A 16,115-nucleotide genomic window follows, 5' to 3' on the forward strand; every position below is an offset into this window, starting at 1 on the left:
GGTACAAAGCAAAAAATGTTAACTGTTATTATTACTGGGTGATCTTTTATGTGCCCACCAATTTGCAGAGAAGATTTTGGATTATATGATTTCATAACTTTAGTAACTTGGGCTTTATTGCTAGTATTTAGTGAATGATTATGTATGTTTCCCACTTTAATGACTTAAGAGAACCTGTCTTTTTTGAATATTTTTTTTTTCTGGAAAGTGTCCTAATCCTTGAAAATACCCATTCTGTATCATCTTTTCTGAGCATTGCACTGATTCATAAAATGAAAATGGGAGTAATAAAGTAATCTGCATTACTATGTTAGTGGGATATAATAGGATTCCTTCTTTAATTCTTACAGTTTTTCTTTTTCTTTTCTTTCTTTTTTTTTCCCCCTCCTAACCTAACAGTGTGACATTAATACTGGACTTTTGTATCATATGGCAGGAGAATTTAGTACTTGGCAGCTTATGAAGAAGACACTTTGAAACAGGAATGTCAAAATGCCACTTAAAATGTCCCACTTGGGCAGTCCTCTTCTTAACCTGTGGAACCCCCTGTTCTCAGATTCATTATTCAGAGATTGGATTACTATGAGATAGTATGAGATTTAGCTTGACAGTTTCATGTTTATTTAGAAAGGCTCTGAAACATATGGAGGTTAAGGGTTAAAATAATGTTAACAAAGTTTTCTAGGTATGTCACTTCTTTTTTTCCTGTGTAGTATTCTAGCCAGGTAAATGCATAAATCAGAATATCTAAAACCCATCTTATTTTGTTATTAAAAAAATGTTTTTTTTTTAATTTTTTTTAATGTTTTATTTATTTTTAGGAGAGAGAGAGAGACAGCGTGAGCAGGGGAGGGTCAGAGAGAGAGGGAGTCACAGGCTGAAACAGGCTCCAGGCTCTGAGCTGGCAGTCAGCACAGAGCCCGACGCGGGGCCCGAACCCACGAACCGCGAGATCATGACCTAAGCGAAAGTCGGACGCTTAACCGACTAAGCCCCCCAGGCGCCCCTAAAAAAATGTTTTTAATGCTTATTTTTGAAGGAGAGAGAAAGAGCATGAGCGGGGGACAGGAAGAGAGAGAGGGAGACACAGAATCCGAAGCAGGCTCGGGGCTCTGAGCTGTCAGCGCAGACTCACAAGGTGTGAGATCATGCTTCGACCTGAGCCAAAGTTGGAGGCTTAACCAACTGAGCCACCCAGGTGCCCGTCTAAAACCCATTGTAAAAAATTATGGTAAAATATGCACAACATAAACTTTACCATTTTAACTCCGTTTAGTATATGGTTATGGATAGTAAGTACATTCATATTGTAGTGCATCCATCTCCATACTTTTTCAATCTTCTCCAACTAAAACTTCTGAACCTATTAAATACTAACATCCTGTCTCCTTCCGGCCTCACCCTAGCTTCTGGCAGCCTCCATTCTACCTTCTGTCTCTATGAATTTGACTACTCTAGGAATCTCAGGTAATTGGAAGCATATAGTGTTTGTCCTTTTGTAACTGGCTTCTTTCTTTCTTCTTCTTCTTCTACTACCACTACCACTACTACTACTACTACTACTACCACTACTACTACTTCTACTTCTCCTCCTCCTCTCCCTCCCTCCTCCTTCCCTTCCCCCTCCCCCTCCTTCCCTTCTCCCCTTCTTCTTCTCCTCCTCCTCTCCTTTCTTAGTTTATTTTTATTTATTTTAAGAGAGAGATAGAGAGCAAGCAGGGGAGTGGCAAAGAGAGAGGGAGACAGAATCCCAAGTAGGCTCTATGCTATGAGCGCAGAGCCTGATGCGGGGTTAGAACTCCCAAATCATGAGATCTTGACCTGAGCTGAAAGTCAAGAATTGGATGTTTAATTGACTGAGCCATGTAGGCACCTCTGTAACTGGCTTATTTCACTTAGCATAATGTTTTTAAGATTCATCCATGTTTTAACATGTATCAACATTTTTTCCTTTTTAAGGCTGAATAATATTCCATTTATTTATTCATCCGTCAGTGGACACGTGGGTTGCTCCTGCCATTTGGCTTCTGTCCGTAATGATGCTATGAACATTGGTGTACAAATATTTGTTTGAATTCCTGCTTTTACCATATTTGTACTTCACTACATTTCACTACATTGTATATATAGTCAGTAATGGATTTTATTGGCTTATATGATAATTCTGTATTTAATATTTTGAGGAGTCACCATCCTGTTTTCCATAGTGGCTGCACCATTTTACATTCCCACCAGCAATGCACAAGAGTTCAGATTTGTTTAGATCCTTGACAAAACTTGTTTTCTGTGGTTTTATTTGTTTTGGATAATAGCCATCCTTAATAGTCATGGGTGTTACATGGTATATCGTTGTGGTTTTGATTTGCATTTCCTTAATGACTAGTGATGTTAAGCATCTTTTTATATGCTTAATGGCAGTTTATATATCTTTGGAGAAATGGTCTATTCAAGTCCTTTGCCAGTGTTTGGTGAAGGACTTTTGAGGTTGCATTGTCAGTGAAGTTATTAATGCATGACAGTAAACTAACTAGGGTGATGCTACATGAGATTAAATTTTGTTGAAAAGAAAAACAACAAGTCACATGCAAATGTTTTCAGTGGTTGTTCCTCACTGCCTCAGTTGCACTTTATCACTTTTAAGTCATGGTTTTTACTTTTTTTTTTTAATAAAAGAGAAATGTCCTATATATCCAACTTAGTAATTTAGGGGAACAATAAAGGAAACTAAGGAAGGTAACAACAGAACTAAACTATAAACTAGAAAATGGTGGGATTAATAACAAGAGCTGGATTTTATTAAAAGGCTAGGAAATAAATTGATGAGAACTATACAACGAAAAATAACAGAACTGGAGTTAGAATCTGAAAACGAACTATATAAAAAATTGGGATTCTTAAAAATTAGAATCTGTGTTCAAATGTATGATAAACCTCAGTGTAATGATGTTATATGGCTCAGTGGGCTTTAATTTTGTATGCTAGTAATTAAATATGGTCCTTTTATTTTAGTTATTCAGAAAAATCCTGGATGTTTCATTCAGCTTAGTTTTTATAACAGAACTCCCTCTGTGTGTGTGTGTGTGTGTGTGTGTGTGTGTTGGGAGGGTGTAAGTAAATATCATATACACACATTTGGTAAGTAAGTTTTTTATTTCATTTTAAAGACTTAAGAGAGTAGACATTTATTTGGCAAAATTTTGTGGGGAATAATTTAATTCATTTTCTTGTCTAATTAGGGCTTTCAATAAAACACTGAGTACCAAAACTGTCAAAGCTATATGATAAAAACAGGAAAATTGAGGACAGACTACACTTATTATATGCTGAATTCTACCATTGATAGTGAATAACTATACTCTTTAAGGCTAAATTTGAAATTTTTTTTTTTTATTTCGAGAGAGCGNCAGGCTCCAGCTGTCAGCACAGGAGAACCACGAGATCATGACCTGAGCTGAAATCAAGAGTTGGATGCTCAACTGACCAAGGCACCCAGGAGCCCTAGTGCTAAATTTGAATTTAATGATGGGTTTGGTTTTCTTCTTTTAAATCACGTCAGTTACTATATGTTAATTATATAATGTGGGTTTCAGTAATGTAATGAAGTGGACCAATGAAATAGCAGACTTAATGGTTAATATTTTAAAGTAAGGAATTTAGTCTACAAATAAGTAGTAATATGAAAATAAAAGGTATTGCTCTTTTTCATTTTTCTAACAGGGTCAGCATATTTCATTAGCACCTATTCAAAAGCTTGAAGAAGCTCTATATGAATACCAACCACTGCAGATAGAGACCTGTGGACCACAGGTTCCTGAGCTCGAGATGCTAGGAAGGCTTGGGTGAGTGTCTAAGAACTTCTCATTGAGGAGCTCATTTTAGGGCTTAACTGTTGGTACTGTTTTTAACTTACACTTTAAAAAACTCTTAGATTTTGAATTTATAGAACTATACTCTTTTGCAAAAATGAATGGTGCTTAATACTAGGGGCACACGTTATTTTTTCTATGGTTTTTTTTTTAGGTCTTTTGAGATTAAGATTGGATTATATTAGTTCTCTTTTTAATGATGTCATTGGCAGCCATACTGAAGTAGCTGTTCATTTGCATCTCACTGTGTATTTTTTTTTAGAAACAGGGGCTTAATTTAGTCATTAGTAAGCCAGTAAAAATATGAGCGTTGTGACCTTGCCATGAAAAAAGAGTAGATTTACTAATTGTCTGTTGTTTACAGTGTAAGTATATTTATGACAAATGAGCCACAAAATATATTTAGTCAAAAGATGTAATGTAGGACTGGCCCAGTGACTCAAAAGCCATACTGTATGCATCTGTTTTGGAAATGAACCTGGGATCGTGACTCTTTTGAGTGATGGAGATGATCACAGTCTGTCTCAGGGAACCAGGTCTGTATCTATAGTATACTTAAAAAGTGTTAGCACTGACTTTGTTGGATGGAACAAATACATGTCTTGGTCTGGTTTCTTAACCTAAACTTTTGAATGAAAAGATGATTCAGAAACCATTGCTTCTTAACAAAATAAAATAATGTAAAGAATATAATGTGAGAGGGCGCCTGGGTGGTTTAGTCAGTTAAATGTCCGACTTTGACTCAGGTCATGATCTTACAGTTCGTGGGTTTGAGCCCCAGATTGGACTCTGTGCTGACAGCTGAGCCTGGAGCCTACTTTGGATTCTATCTATCTGCCCCTCCCCAACTTGTGTTCTCTCTCTCTGTCTCTCTCTCCCCCCTCCCTTGCTTATGCTCTTTCTCTCTCTCTCTTAAAAAAAACAAAAAGGTCCCAACAGCAAAAACAAGATAGCTGAAACATAATGAAACCAATGTACAAAAAAACCAAAACCAAAAACAAAACAACAACAAAAAAACCCCAGAAAAAACAACAACAAAAAAACCCTACATGCATCTTCAAAACCAAAATCTTGAATGTGATGCATACATAGTATTTTACATACGAAACTGGTGGCTCTAAGATCAAATTACTATTAAAATGATAGATAATTTACTAATCTATTTAGTAGATCTTAATATTTTCTTTAGCTCTGTATTCTTTTAAGGTCCTACATCTTCCAAACATGAAGCCAAAGGGATGTGAAACAAAACCTAAAACCCCTTTTGAGTTTGATATAAATTTATCAAACAATTCCCTAAACTTGAAGCTTGAGACAGACAATATTAGGTTTCATGATGTGAAAAGTTATTAGTGATAAAGATTTTTTATCTCTTACTGGGTTAACAAGTGCCAGAATTCTAGATCTCTAAAATAAAATTTTTAAAAAATTATTTTTAATGTTAGTGATGATAAAGTATATAAAATAGTATTCCTTTGTTACAGGGCTTTGCATTTTCCAATAGTTTTGTCATCAAAATTACATTTGAAAGATTATGGAAATAGACATGCATAATGACAGTGCACAAGTGAAATGAATGACAACAGTACAGAGGATAGGAAGAGGGGAAAACTATTGCTGTAATGTTCTTACAGTATATGTGAAGTCGTATAGGAGTATCTGGAGATGGTGATAAGCTAAAGATGTTTAATATAAACCCTAGAGCAACTACCAAAATGTAAAAAAAAAAAAAAAGAGGGATAGTCTATAAGTCAATAGCAGAGAATATAATGAGATCATAAAAAATACTTCATTAATGAAAAGGAGGACAGGAAAAGAGGGTGGAAAAAAAGAAAGAAATGAAACAATTAGGGAACAGCATAGTAGTAGATTTAGTCTTAATCGTATCTATAATTGCATTATGTATAAATGATCTGGGGGCACCTGGGTGGCTCAGTCCGACTTCGGCTCAGGTCATGACCTCATTGTTTGTGGGTTTGAGACCGTGTTGGGCTCACTGCTGACAGCCAGCTCAGAGCCTGGAGCCTGCTTCGGATTCTGTGTCTCCCTCTCTCTCTGCCACTGCCCTGTTCATGATCTGTCGCGCACTCTCTCTCTCTCTCTCTCTCTCTCTCAAGAATAAATAAACATTAAAATTTTTTTTAATGATCTAAAACAGTACTACCCAATACAACTTTCTGAAGTGACAGAAATATTATGTCTCTATTGTCCAGTGTAGTAGTCCTCAGTTTCATATTTCTCCTGAGCACTTGAATGTCTTAGTGCAGTTGAAGAATTGAATTTTACATTTTAATTCAGTTATGTTTAAATAGCCACCTATGGCTAGTGGCTCCCATATTGGATAGCACAGGTCTAAATATTCCACATAATAAGCAGAGATTGCCAGATTGCATTAAAAACAAGATTTGCTCGATGTTTTCTGCAAGGAACTGGCATTATATATAAAAATACAGTTTCTCTGAGCTTTCCAAGTTTCTCTGTACTTCTTGAAGCTACAATTTTTTATTTTGTAACTATCTCAACCATTATTTCTTCACAGATTTCTTTTTCTCATTAAAGAATTTCTTTCTGATCTTGCTATCTTCATAACTAGTATTTATTTCCATATCATTCCTTTTTATAATTTTCACCTTTTTTCTGAAACTCCCTGTTTATACATGTTCTCTACCTTTTTCACTAGATCCTTTAGCTTAGTAATCACGTTACTTTAAAGTGCCTCTTTGATACTTCCAACATCTCTGGGGTTGGTTCTGTTGACTATTTTATGTCATGATGATAGATTTGTTTTTCCTGCTTTCTTGTGTTTATTGGAATTCTTGCTTGAATATTGGATATTCTGTGCGACAGAACAGCGAAGACGGAGATGAATAATATTTATGCCTGGAAATATTTATGTCCTTTTTTTCTGCCAGGGCATTAGTATAGGGAGTTGAGCATTAAGTCTATAGTTTAATCTTAGTTTGGGTCTTGTTGTTGATTCAGTTGTTGTTGATAGGCTTCAAATTGCCACTTTGTGGAGGCCTGGAGTGCTGGAGGGATCTTTTCAGTGTTCTTGCTCCACTCTTAGCTTTCAGCAGGCCCTGCCAGCCTGAGCCACATAGGGGTTCCCTCTTGGGTTCTCTCTTCCCCGCAGTAGACTGCTTCTTCTTTTTACTTGGAATTAGTTTTGTGGTGGGAGCAAGGGGATTTCGTAGTTCTCCTGTTCCAACTTTAGCCTCAGGAGGTCTTATATGCTGGAACCTCAGAGTGGTGCTTTCTTGGTGTACCTAGCTCTTTCCTGAGGCAAACAACTTTTGTCTTTTATTTCACAGTCCAGGTGTGTTTGCTATTCCCTCTCATAGCCCCACAGCTAAACAGAGTCCCATGTTGATAGGGATGGGAAGTCTTCGGTGTAAGACAGTTTCCTGTTCCTCCCCCAATTTCTGCTTTGCATCCTTGTGTTAGCACAGGGAAGAATGGGTTTTCTGCCTTAGTGGTTGAAGGCTTTTGTCTGTGTCAGCATTGAGTTGAAGAGGGTGGAGGTAGGTTTTCTACTTCTCCTCTGGTCACAGCCAACCTTTGCCTTTCCCAGCCACTGAGTCCTGGCTGTTTTTTTCTTCTTTCCTTTAAGTTCGTTACCTCTTGCATTTAGTGTTTTATTTTTGCTGATTCTTACTGGGTCTTTGCAGTGGAATATCCTCCTTATTTTCTTCTTGTAATCTGTTATTTTTGGTGCTGCTGTGATGTGTATACATGTGTATATTTAACTAGCCCCATTAGAAATCTGTGTAAAATAGATGTAGCTTGATTGCTTTTTCTTTTAGTTTAGGGCAAATTATTAAATTTAATAAACTGGCAATTCTTCTGATTGTTTGGACCCCTTTTTGGTTTCCTTTTGCCTTTATCATTATGATTTACATTTTTAAATGTAGGGTAAGTGTTTTTTAGATAAGGTATAACCATATAATGTTTGTACTTTTCCCAAGTTTTTCATACTTGCAGTCTTATTTGAACCTAAATAAAGGAGGCTGGATCACTTTTTTTCTTTCTTTTTTTTTTGGTAGTGGTGGTTGGGGGACTTTCATTAGCCATTGACTATTTAGAATATAGTTAGTTTCAGAATTCTCAAAGTAGACTTTTGCTTCTCTCAACAGGCTATATATACATAGATATTGTATCCATAACAGTTAAGAAGGCAACTTGTTTTGATTACAAATAAACATGTATGTATTTAAGTCAACAGACCTTGACTATAATACTTTTTTTTCCTTAAAATGTTTTTCCATGTTTTGTTTATTTTTGAGAGAAAAAGAGAATATTAGTAGGGGAGGGGCAGAGAGCAAGGAAACCACAGAATCTGAAGCAAGCTTCAGGCTCTGAGCTGTCAGCACAGAACCTGATGCAGGGCCCAAACCCATGAACTGTGAGATCATGACCTGAGCTGAAGTTGAATGCTTAACCAACTGAACCACCCATGTGCCCCTGTAACACTTTTTTGTAGCCATCTGTGGCTAAGTAGTGTAGGAATTTCCAGATCATCAACAGTGATATCAAAATTACTAAAGAAACATCGACTTTTTCTTGATATAGAACTATTTATCTATGAGGATAGAATTCACCTTATATCTCTTCAGCCTTCTACCTTGAGAAAGAGATTGAATTCCACACAGACAGCTTTAGTTTGGAGAGCCGGTATTTGCTCAAGCTGTCTTTTTGGTGATGTTACCACCTCATACTAAAACATTTGCCAAAAATAAACTCTAAATTGATTTCTTATGCTATTCATTTTCTTTTCTGGAATTTTTATTTGAAGCTATATGCTATCTAATTTTTTCTTATTAAAGAAAACTATAAATCTAAGAATATATTTTTAATCTAACTTTCAGAAACATTTAGAAACTAAAGAATTTTTTCTGTGAAGTGACTTTTCAGAGAACGATTTGATATCCTCAAAAGTGCTGCTGTTAGAGTACAATATAAACTTAAGTTGACTAAAGGTGTAATAGTTACACATCTGTCCTAAGAGTTGTCCATGTCTTGTATCTACTAAGCCTTGTATATCCCTTTACGGTGGGCTCTCCCACTTCCCCCAGTCCTCTAACTTCTCCATTCTTCTCTTTTCTTTTCCTGTTACAACAAAATTTCCATTTTATATTATATCCTACAGAGGGAACAAGTTCAATTTTTCTGGAGGCAAATAGAGAATAAATTAACTACCTCATTTCTCTTTTCTTATATCTGTTTTTGAAATCTGTATGATTTGGTGAAGTCACGAATGGGATACTTTGTACTTTCACTTTAGTAGTTTCATTTTAGTTGGTGCAAAAATATGGATGCAGGCTCTTTGAAAATAATTTTATTTTTAATTTTTTTTTAATATTTATTTTTGAGAGAGTGAGAGACAGAGCACAAACAGGAGAGGGTCAGAGAGAGGGGGAGACACAGAATTGGAAACAGCCTCCAGGCTCTGAGCTCTCAGCACAGAACCCAACAGAATGCAACAAGGGGATGGAACTAAAGAGCCGTGAGATCATGACCTGAGCTAAAGTTGGACACTTGACCTACTGAGCCACCCAGGTGCCCCCAAAATAATTTTAATTATATATTTTGGAAATTAGGTGATATAAGGTCTTGGAGGCATTGTGTCTCCAAAGAACTATATTTTTATTCTTATGTGTAACTTTGATAAAGGATGAAATCAAAAGTACATTGCCATGAGGTTTTTGGTGGTTTTTACTAAGATCGTTTCTAGAGTTAAACCTGAGAAGCAGAAGAATAAATGAAAATTTTTCACTCAGGAGAGTATTATGAGTATATAATTGTAGTTCACGTTGCATTGGTAGTACTCTTCTGGTTTGCTCAAGGCAGTATATAAACATGTTTATTAATTCTGTGCCAGTGGGAGAAAGCATTGGGAAAATTTAACTGCTAATTGAAATTCCCTAGACAATGGCTTTAATGGTTAGTCTAGTAGTCTCATTGATTGGCACCCTGAGATTGTCTTTTTAATAATCAACTGGATATCTAGTTAATATTTTACTACTTTCCACCCAAAGAAGAGTAATTCCCTAGGCTGATACAAATTATGAGTGCTTATCAAGTTTATTCATCAGTTTCTAATTATTTAATCAGATATCTCTATGTTTTAAGTAGATGAAATGATTTATTTAATATAAGTTTTTCATTCGTGAGCTTATTACAAAAATAAAGAAAACTGTTGTTTAGTAAGATAAGTGGTCTTTAAGTAAGATTTCTCTGTTAACACGATATGTCTGTGCTATCAGTTATGGTAGCTTTATTTTTTTATTTTTTAAAGATTAAAATTTTTTTTAAATGTTTACTTATTTATTTTTGAGAGAGAACGAGCACCAGCTGGGGAGGGATAGAGAGAGACACACACACAATCTGAAGCAGGCTCCAGGCTCTGAGCTCTCAGCACAGAGCTTGATGTGGGGTTCGAACCCATGAACTGTGAGCTCATGATTTGAGCTAAAGTGGGATATTTAATTGAGCCACCAAGGTGTCCCTGAAGATTTTATTTTTAAGTAATCTCTATACCCAATGTGGGGCTCAAACTTATAGCCCTGAGATGAAGAGTCACATGCTCTACTGACTGAGCCAGTCAGCCAGGTACTGTCAGTTATGATAGCTTTACAAAACAGATTTAAAGTCTGATGCTTTAATACCCTGAATCCTTCCTCATCAGATGCTAAGATTATTTAGCTGTAATTGCATAATCAATGGTGAAAAAATTTGTGATAGTAATAGTAGTATTGCATTGACTTAGTTACTAGAAAGTTTTTTATTTGATCTCTTTGAATACCTATCAATTTTGTTTTCTTGTGTGGCCATAGACTATATTGATAAAACCAACCTACCAAAAGTAACTGACCTGTTAATAAATCATTACTATTGGCAAAGCAATGAAAAGTTTTCATTCTTGAGGGAATATGATAGGGTATAGTCCCTAGAAGACCCGCCTTCACAGTAACCTTGGAGATGCTTTAATGACCATTCTTTTGTTCTTAAAAACTGTTTTTTTTTTTCAGTTGATAAATCAGAACCTTATATATCAAGACTTTGAGATGAGGCATTGAACATATTCTATCAATTTTTTGTTATAACATTCTCTCTGTCTCCCCCCTTTTTTTTTTTTAAGTTTATTTATTTTGAGAGTGAGTATGAGGATAGGAGGGGCAGAGAGAGAGGAGAGAGAGAGAATCTGTGCTGGTAGCACAGAGCCTGATGTAGGGCATGAACCCACGAACTGCAAGATCATGACCTGAGCTAAAGTCAAGAGCCTGACACTTAACCAGCTGAGCCACCCAGGCACCCCGTTTCCCTTCTTAAGCACTTCTTCTTCTTTTTAATGTTTATATTTTGAGAGAGAGGGAGAGGGATAGAGAGAGAGAGAGAATAAGCAGGGAAGTGCAGAGGGGTAGATGAGACCAGAGGATATGAAGCATGCCCTAGGCTGACTGCAGAGAGCTTGATGTGGGGCTGGAACTCACTAACTGTGAGATCATGACCTTAGCCGAAGTGGGACTCTTAATAACTGACTGAAACACCCAGGCAGGTGCCACTTAAGCACTTCTTGATTGCTGTCTTAGAAGAGTTTTTAATATATCAATCTGGTCATGTCTTTTTGTCATTAATATCCTTCAGTGGCTCATCATCATCTGTACAATCTGACTCCTATCTCTCTCTGTAGTCATAATACCCCGCTCCCTCATACTTGGGTGTTTCTTAACAATCTTACTGTGTCTCACACATTTTTGTGCCGTTGCATGTGCCATTTGCTTTCCTTAGCATCTTTGTACTGTCTTTATATTTGTGGCATAGTCCTTGTAATTTCTTTTCCTCTCTTCCTCCTATGCATGAGTTGTCTATTTATCCTCCTTGTCTCCTTTTTTATTGGGGTTGTATTGTTTTCCTTATTTATTTATATGAGTCAGCTCATATAAACAGTATAGTAAGACTGTTAACTCTTGGAATTTAAAATTTTATTTTTTAACCTTGAGAGCTTGTTAGGAGGTTCTAGCAGGGGAGCGCAGCTACTCATATACCCTTGACCGAAGAATGATCCTCCTCTATCGGGGAAGGTCGTCCTCTTCGACTGAGCGCGCAGCTTCGGGAGGGACGCACATGGAGCGGTGAGGGAGGAAGGAGACACCTGCCTAGCCAGCCAGATCAGCCGAATCAACCCTTGCGATCAATGGGGTGACAGATGTCGCAGCCAGATCGCCCTCATCTCCTATTTTTTAATCTTATATTGTTAATGATATGAAATAGTTTTCATCTCTCAGCAGTAATATGTATTGATGATGTCCTGTTAATTTTCCATTTTTCTTCTACTGATTCCTAAATCAGCATAGGCTTTTATATATATTTATATTCTAATTTTTGTGTAGCTTCAGTTTTTATATCTGATTACTTAATTTATCTGGAATTTATTTTTTTGTAAGGAGCTGTAAAAGAATCTTTATTTTTTCAATATGGTATATCAGTTGACCCAGACCAATATATTTAATAATACTTCTTTTTTCTACTGATGTGTTTAATTAATATACTAAGACTTTTTCTCCACTGCCCTTTCTTTTCTATTAATCTGTGTTTCAGTATTTAACAGTATCACATAATTATTAATTTAACTTCATGATATGTTTTAATATTAAGCTGTGCATTTATTTCTGTTGCTGTGTATCAAGTTAGCACAAATTTAACATCCATTTTTACCTCATTCATTATCAGTATCTGTGAGTCAGTAGTCCGGGCATGGGTTATCCAGATCCAAGTAACTCCGGTGTCAGTCAGGTGGTTATAATCAGATGTCAGCAGGTGCTGTGGTTCCGGGTAAGCAAGGCCTTTGGGGGTTGTCTTCCAAGCTCCTTCATATTATTGGCAGACTTAGGTTCTTTCCAAATGTAGAACTTATAGTGGCTTTCATCTTCAATGCCAGCAAGAGAAGATCACTTTGAATCTCTTTCTTTTAAAGGGTACCTACCCGATTTAAATTTGACCCACCTAGATAATTTCCCTTTTTTATTAAAAATGTTTTAATGTTTATTTGTTTTTGAGAGAAAGAGAGAGGGACAGAACGCTAGTCAGGGAGGGACAGATAGAGAGGGAGACAGATTCCGAAGCTGGTTCCAGGTCCCCAGCTGTCAGCACAGAGTGTGACGCGGGGCTCTAACCCACAAACCTAAGCTCCTGACCTGAGCTGAAGTTGGATGCTGAGTCACCCAGGTGCCCCTAATTTCCCTTTTCATTAACTGACAGTCAACTGATTTGAGAGCTTAATTACATCTGCAAAATCCCTTTTGCCATATAACAGTGAAATTCATCATATTCACCCATGGAGAAGGGATTGTGCAAAAATGCACATGAGGAGATCTTGTAGGCTATCTCAGAATTCTGTCTCCCACAGGTGGGACAAGTCTTCCTTTGCTATTTATCTTTTTCAAAGTATTCTTGCCATTTTTATACATTTATTCTTCTCCGTAAACTTTGTTAGCCAAAGCAGCAAATCACTGTACAATTCTTTTAAGTTTTCTGTACATTTGAAAATTTTCACAATAAAATATTATGAAACAGGTAATCAGACAAACCAAAACTCACAACAGCATAGCTAGGATATAGCCATTCATTTCACTTCTTAGATAATAACCAAGCACCACTCCTTTTGGGATTTTATTTGGAATTGCTTTAGACTTATAAACTGATTAGAAAAGAATGGGCACTTAAAATTTATTGAGTTTTCATATATCTCACTTAGAAATTAATTTTTGTTATACTTGTGATGTTATAAAATTATTTTCATAATGCTTTCTGATTATTTTTTAAATTAATAAAAAGTTTTAATGTTTATTTTTGAGAGAGAGACAGAGCATGAGTGGGTGAGGGGCAGAGAGAGAGGGAGACACAGAATCCAAAGCAGGCTCCAGGTTCTGAGCGGTCAGCACAGAAGCTATTGTGGGGCTAGAACTCATGAACTGTGAGATTATGACCTGAGCCAAAGTCATATGCTTAACTGGCTGAGCCACCCAGGAACCCCTCTAACTGATCCTTAAATATAATGTTATTTTATATCTCACTTTACTGAACTCTAATAACTTTGTCCTGTTAGATGAATATCTGGGTTTTATTTGTAAGTAAATCATCTGAAAAAATGAAGTTTTTCTTTTAAATGCTCTAACTTTGACTTCAGTTTTTTATATTTTATTGAATTTGGCTAGAACTTCCTGACCTGGTGTTACCTAGTTCTGATAACTGCAGTTTCTTATTTCTGATGCTTTAAGTGTTTCATCAGTAAGCATCATGTTGACTATTTGTTTAACTGATTTTTCTTACCATTTTGGAGAAGCATTTTTAAAAATCACATTGAAATTTCTGTGTTTTGGTCAAGGTCTTTAGCTGTGGATTGTCTGAAAATGGAGGAAAGTTGTATTTTTTTGTTTTTGATACTGTCCATCTAAGTTTAAATGTTAATTTTATAAAGTCTTAGGGACATCAGAAAATGAAAGAACATGGAAAAATAGGAAAGTCACAAAAAAGACTGAGATATGTATGTGTATATAATATATGATATATGTTATATTTGGCTATAATTATGAACATATTACTAAATTAACTTTTTTCCCCCACTGGCTATGACAGCAAAATGTCTTTAGTGTCTGTTTTTCTTGGCATTTGAATTAGAAATCAGTTCACACATCTAACATGAACCTTTGTGCTTAAAGTTCTAGTCTGGCTCTAGTCTGGTAAATTTTAAATCTTTTTTATTCAATCATGGAAAAAAATATGTTTCTGCTTGAAGCAGTTGTCAAACAAGCTTCTTTCATCGGCAGTCAGACACAGGGCAGCTGAATGAGGCTGTTTAGTCTAGAGTAAATGCTCATGAGAGTACAAGGTCACTGAGGAAATGTAATTATGCAGTTGATTCTAGAATAGTTTTTTTTATAGTAAGAGCTTTAAAAGCATTAAATCATAATATTAATTATGAATATATGTTTAAAAATTAATCTTAGAAGAAAAGGAGTACTACATAAACCAAATTATTTTAAATAATAAAACTATAACTAATTATTACAATGAAATATAGTTTTCAGATTTTTTCAGGACCCAGAAAAAGCAAGTTCAAGTTACTATTGGAATTTGGTCAATTCTTCCCAAATCAGTATAGAATTCAGAAGACTCTTTATCTCTCTATATAAATGTCTCCATTGGGAAATGAAACCTCACTGTATTTAGCTCATGTTAATTGAGAAAACAGTTGGTTATTTAATAGTTTCTTTACTTTTGTTGTTCATTCAATTACAGAGCACCTTCAGTGTACCAGTTACTCTTCTTGGTACTGAGAAAACAGCAGTGAACAAAACAGGGAAAACACCTACTGTCATTCTTTTGGGATGAAGCGATCAATAAAAATACACTAATGAATCTATTAGATGGTAGTTAGTATTTTGAGGACAAATACAGCAGGATAAAGGGATATATAGATTGGAGTAGAGTGCTATTTTTACATGGTACTGGTAGAATCTTTTGTAGGAAGATATTTGAACAGACATGAATTAAGCAAAGAAGCCAATCATGTGAATCATTGGGAGAGTCAGAGGAAACTGTAAGTGTAAGGGTCCCGAGGTGGGAGTGTACCTGAGGAGGAAAATGTAGGCCAGTGTCTGGAGCAGAGTGAATTGGGGAATGGTAAGTGATAATATCAGGGTGGTAGCAAGTTTTTATGTAAGAGGCAGGTTGGGTCCAGTTAGATTGTGTGGGGGTTTTTAGGTAATAGTTTTGGAGACTTGGGCTTTTACTTTGAAGAAGATGGGAAGTAATAAGAGAATTTTGAATAGAGGTGTGTCATATGACTTAACATTTAGAAACGTTTATTATAGGAGAAATGGTAGAGTGAAAACAAGAAAGCTTGCAGCAGTCCTGATTAAGATGGTAGTGTCTTATACTAACATGGTAACAGTGTAGTTGCTGAGAAAATGATTAGATTATGGATATAATTTTGAAATGGAGACCAAAGAATTTTTGATGGATTACATGTAGGGAGGTTTAAAAAAGTTCCCGAGCAACAAAGCTGCCATTTACTGTGATAAGGGAGACTAGGAGGGATTCTTTGAAGCAGCATAGTTATGTCAATTACTTTAGTTTACTTGTCAAATAATCATTGTTTAAAACTATTTCTAAAAAATGTTTCTAAGGAGACGGCAAGAGTTGGGGAAAAAAGCTGAGAGATAATTCCATGCAACATCTCTTCTTTTG

General features: G+C 35.9%; 1 protein-coding gene across 2 annotated transcripts in view; it reads left to right on the top strand.

Annotated features, from left to right (window-relative positions):
- The window catches only part of MNAT1 (MNAT1 component of CDK activating kinase), a 204,678-nt gene that overhangs the window by 126,926 nt on the left and 61,637 nt on the right, over positions 1–16,115 (top strand). For both annotated transcript variants that reach the window (XM_077769420.1, XM_077769428.1), the window contains exon 7: positions 3,718–3,839. In XM_077769420.1, the coding sequence (XP_077625546.1) occupies positions 3,718–3,839 (122 nt within the window). The remainder of the gene's footprint in view (positions 1–3,717; positions 3,840–16,115) is intronic.

The sequence above is a fragment of the Crocuta crocuta genome, unplaced genomic scaffold, assembly GCF_008692635.1.
Source record: "Crocuta crocuta isolate KB4526 unplaced genomic scaffold, BGI_CrCroc_1.0 scaffold10, whole genome shotgun sequence".
NCBI lineage: Eukaryota > Metazoa > Chordata > Mammalia > Carnivora > Hyaenidae > Crocuta > Crocuta crocuta.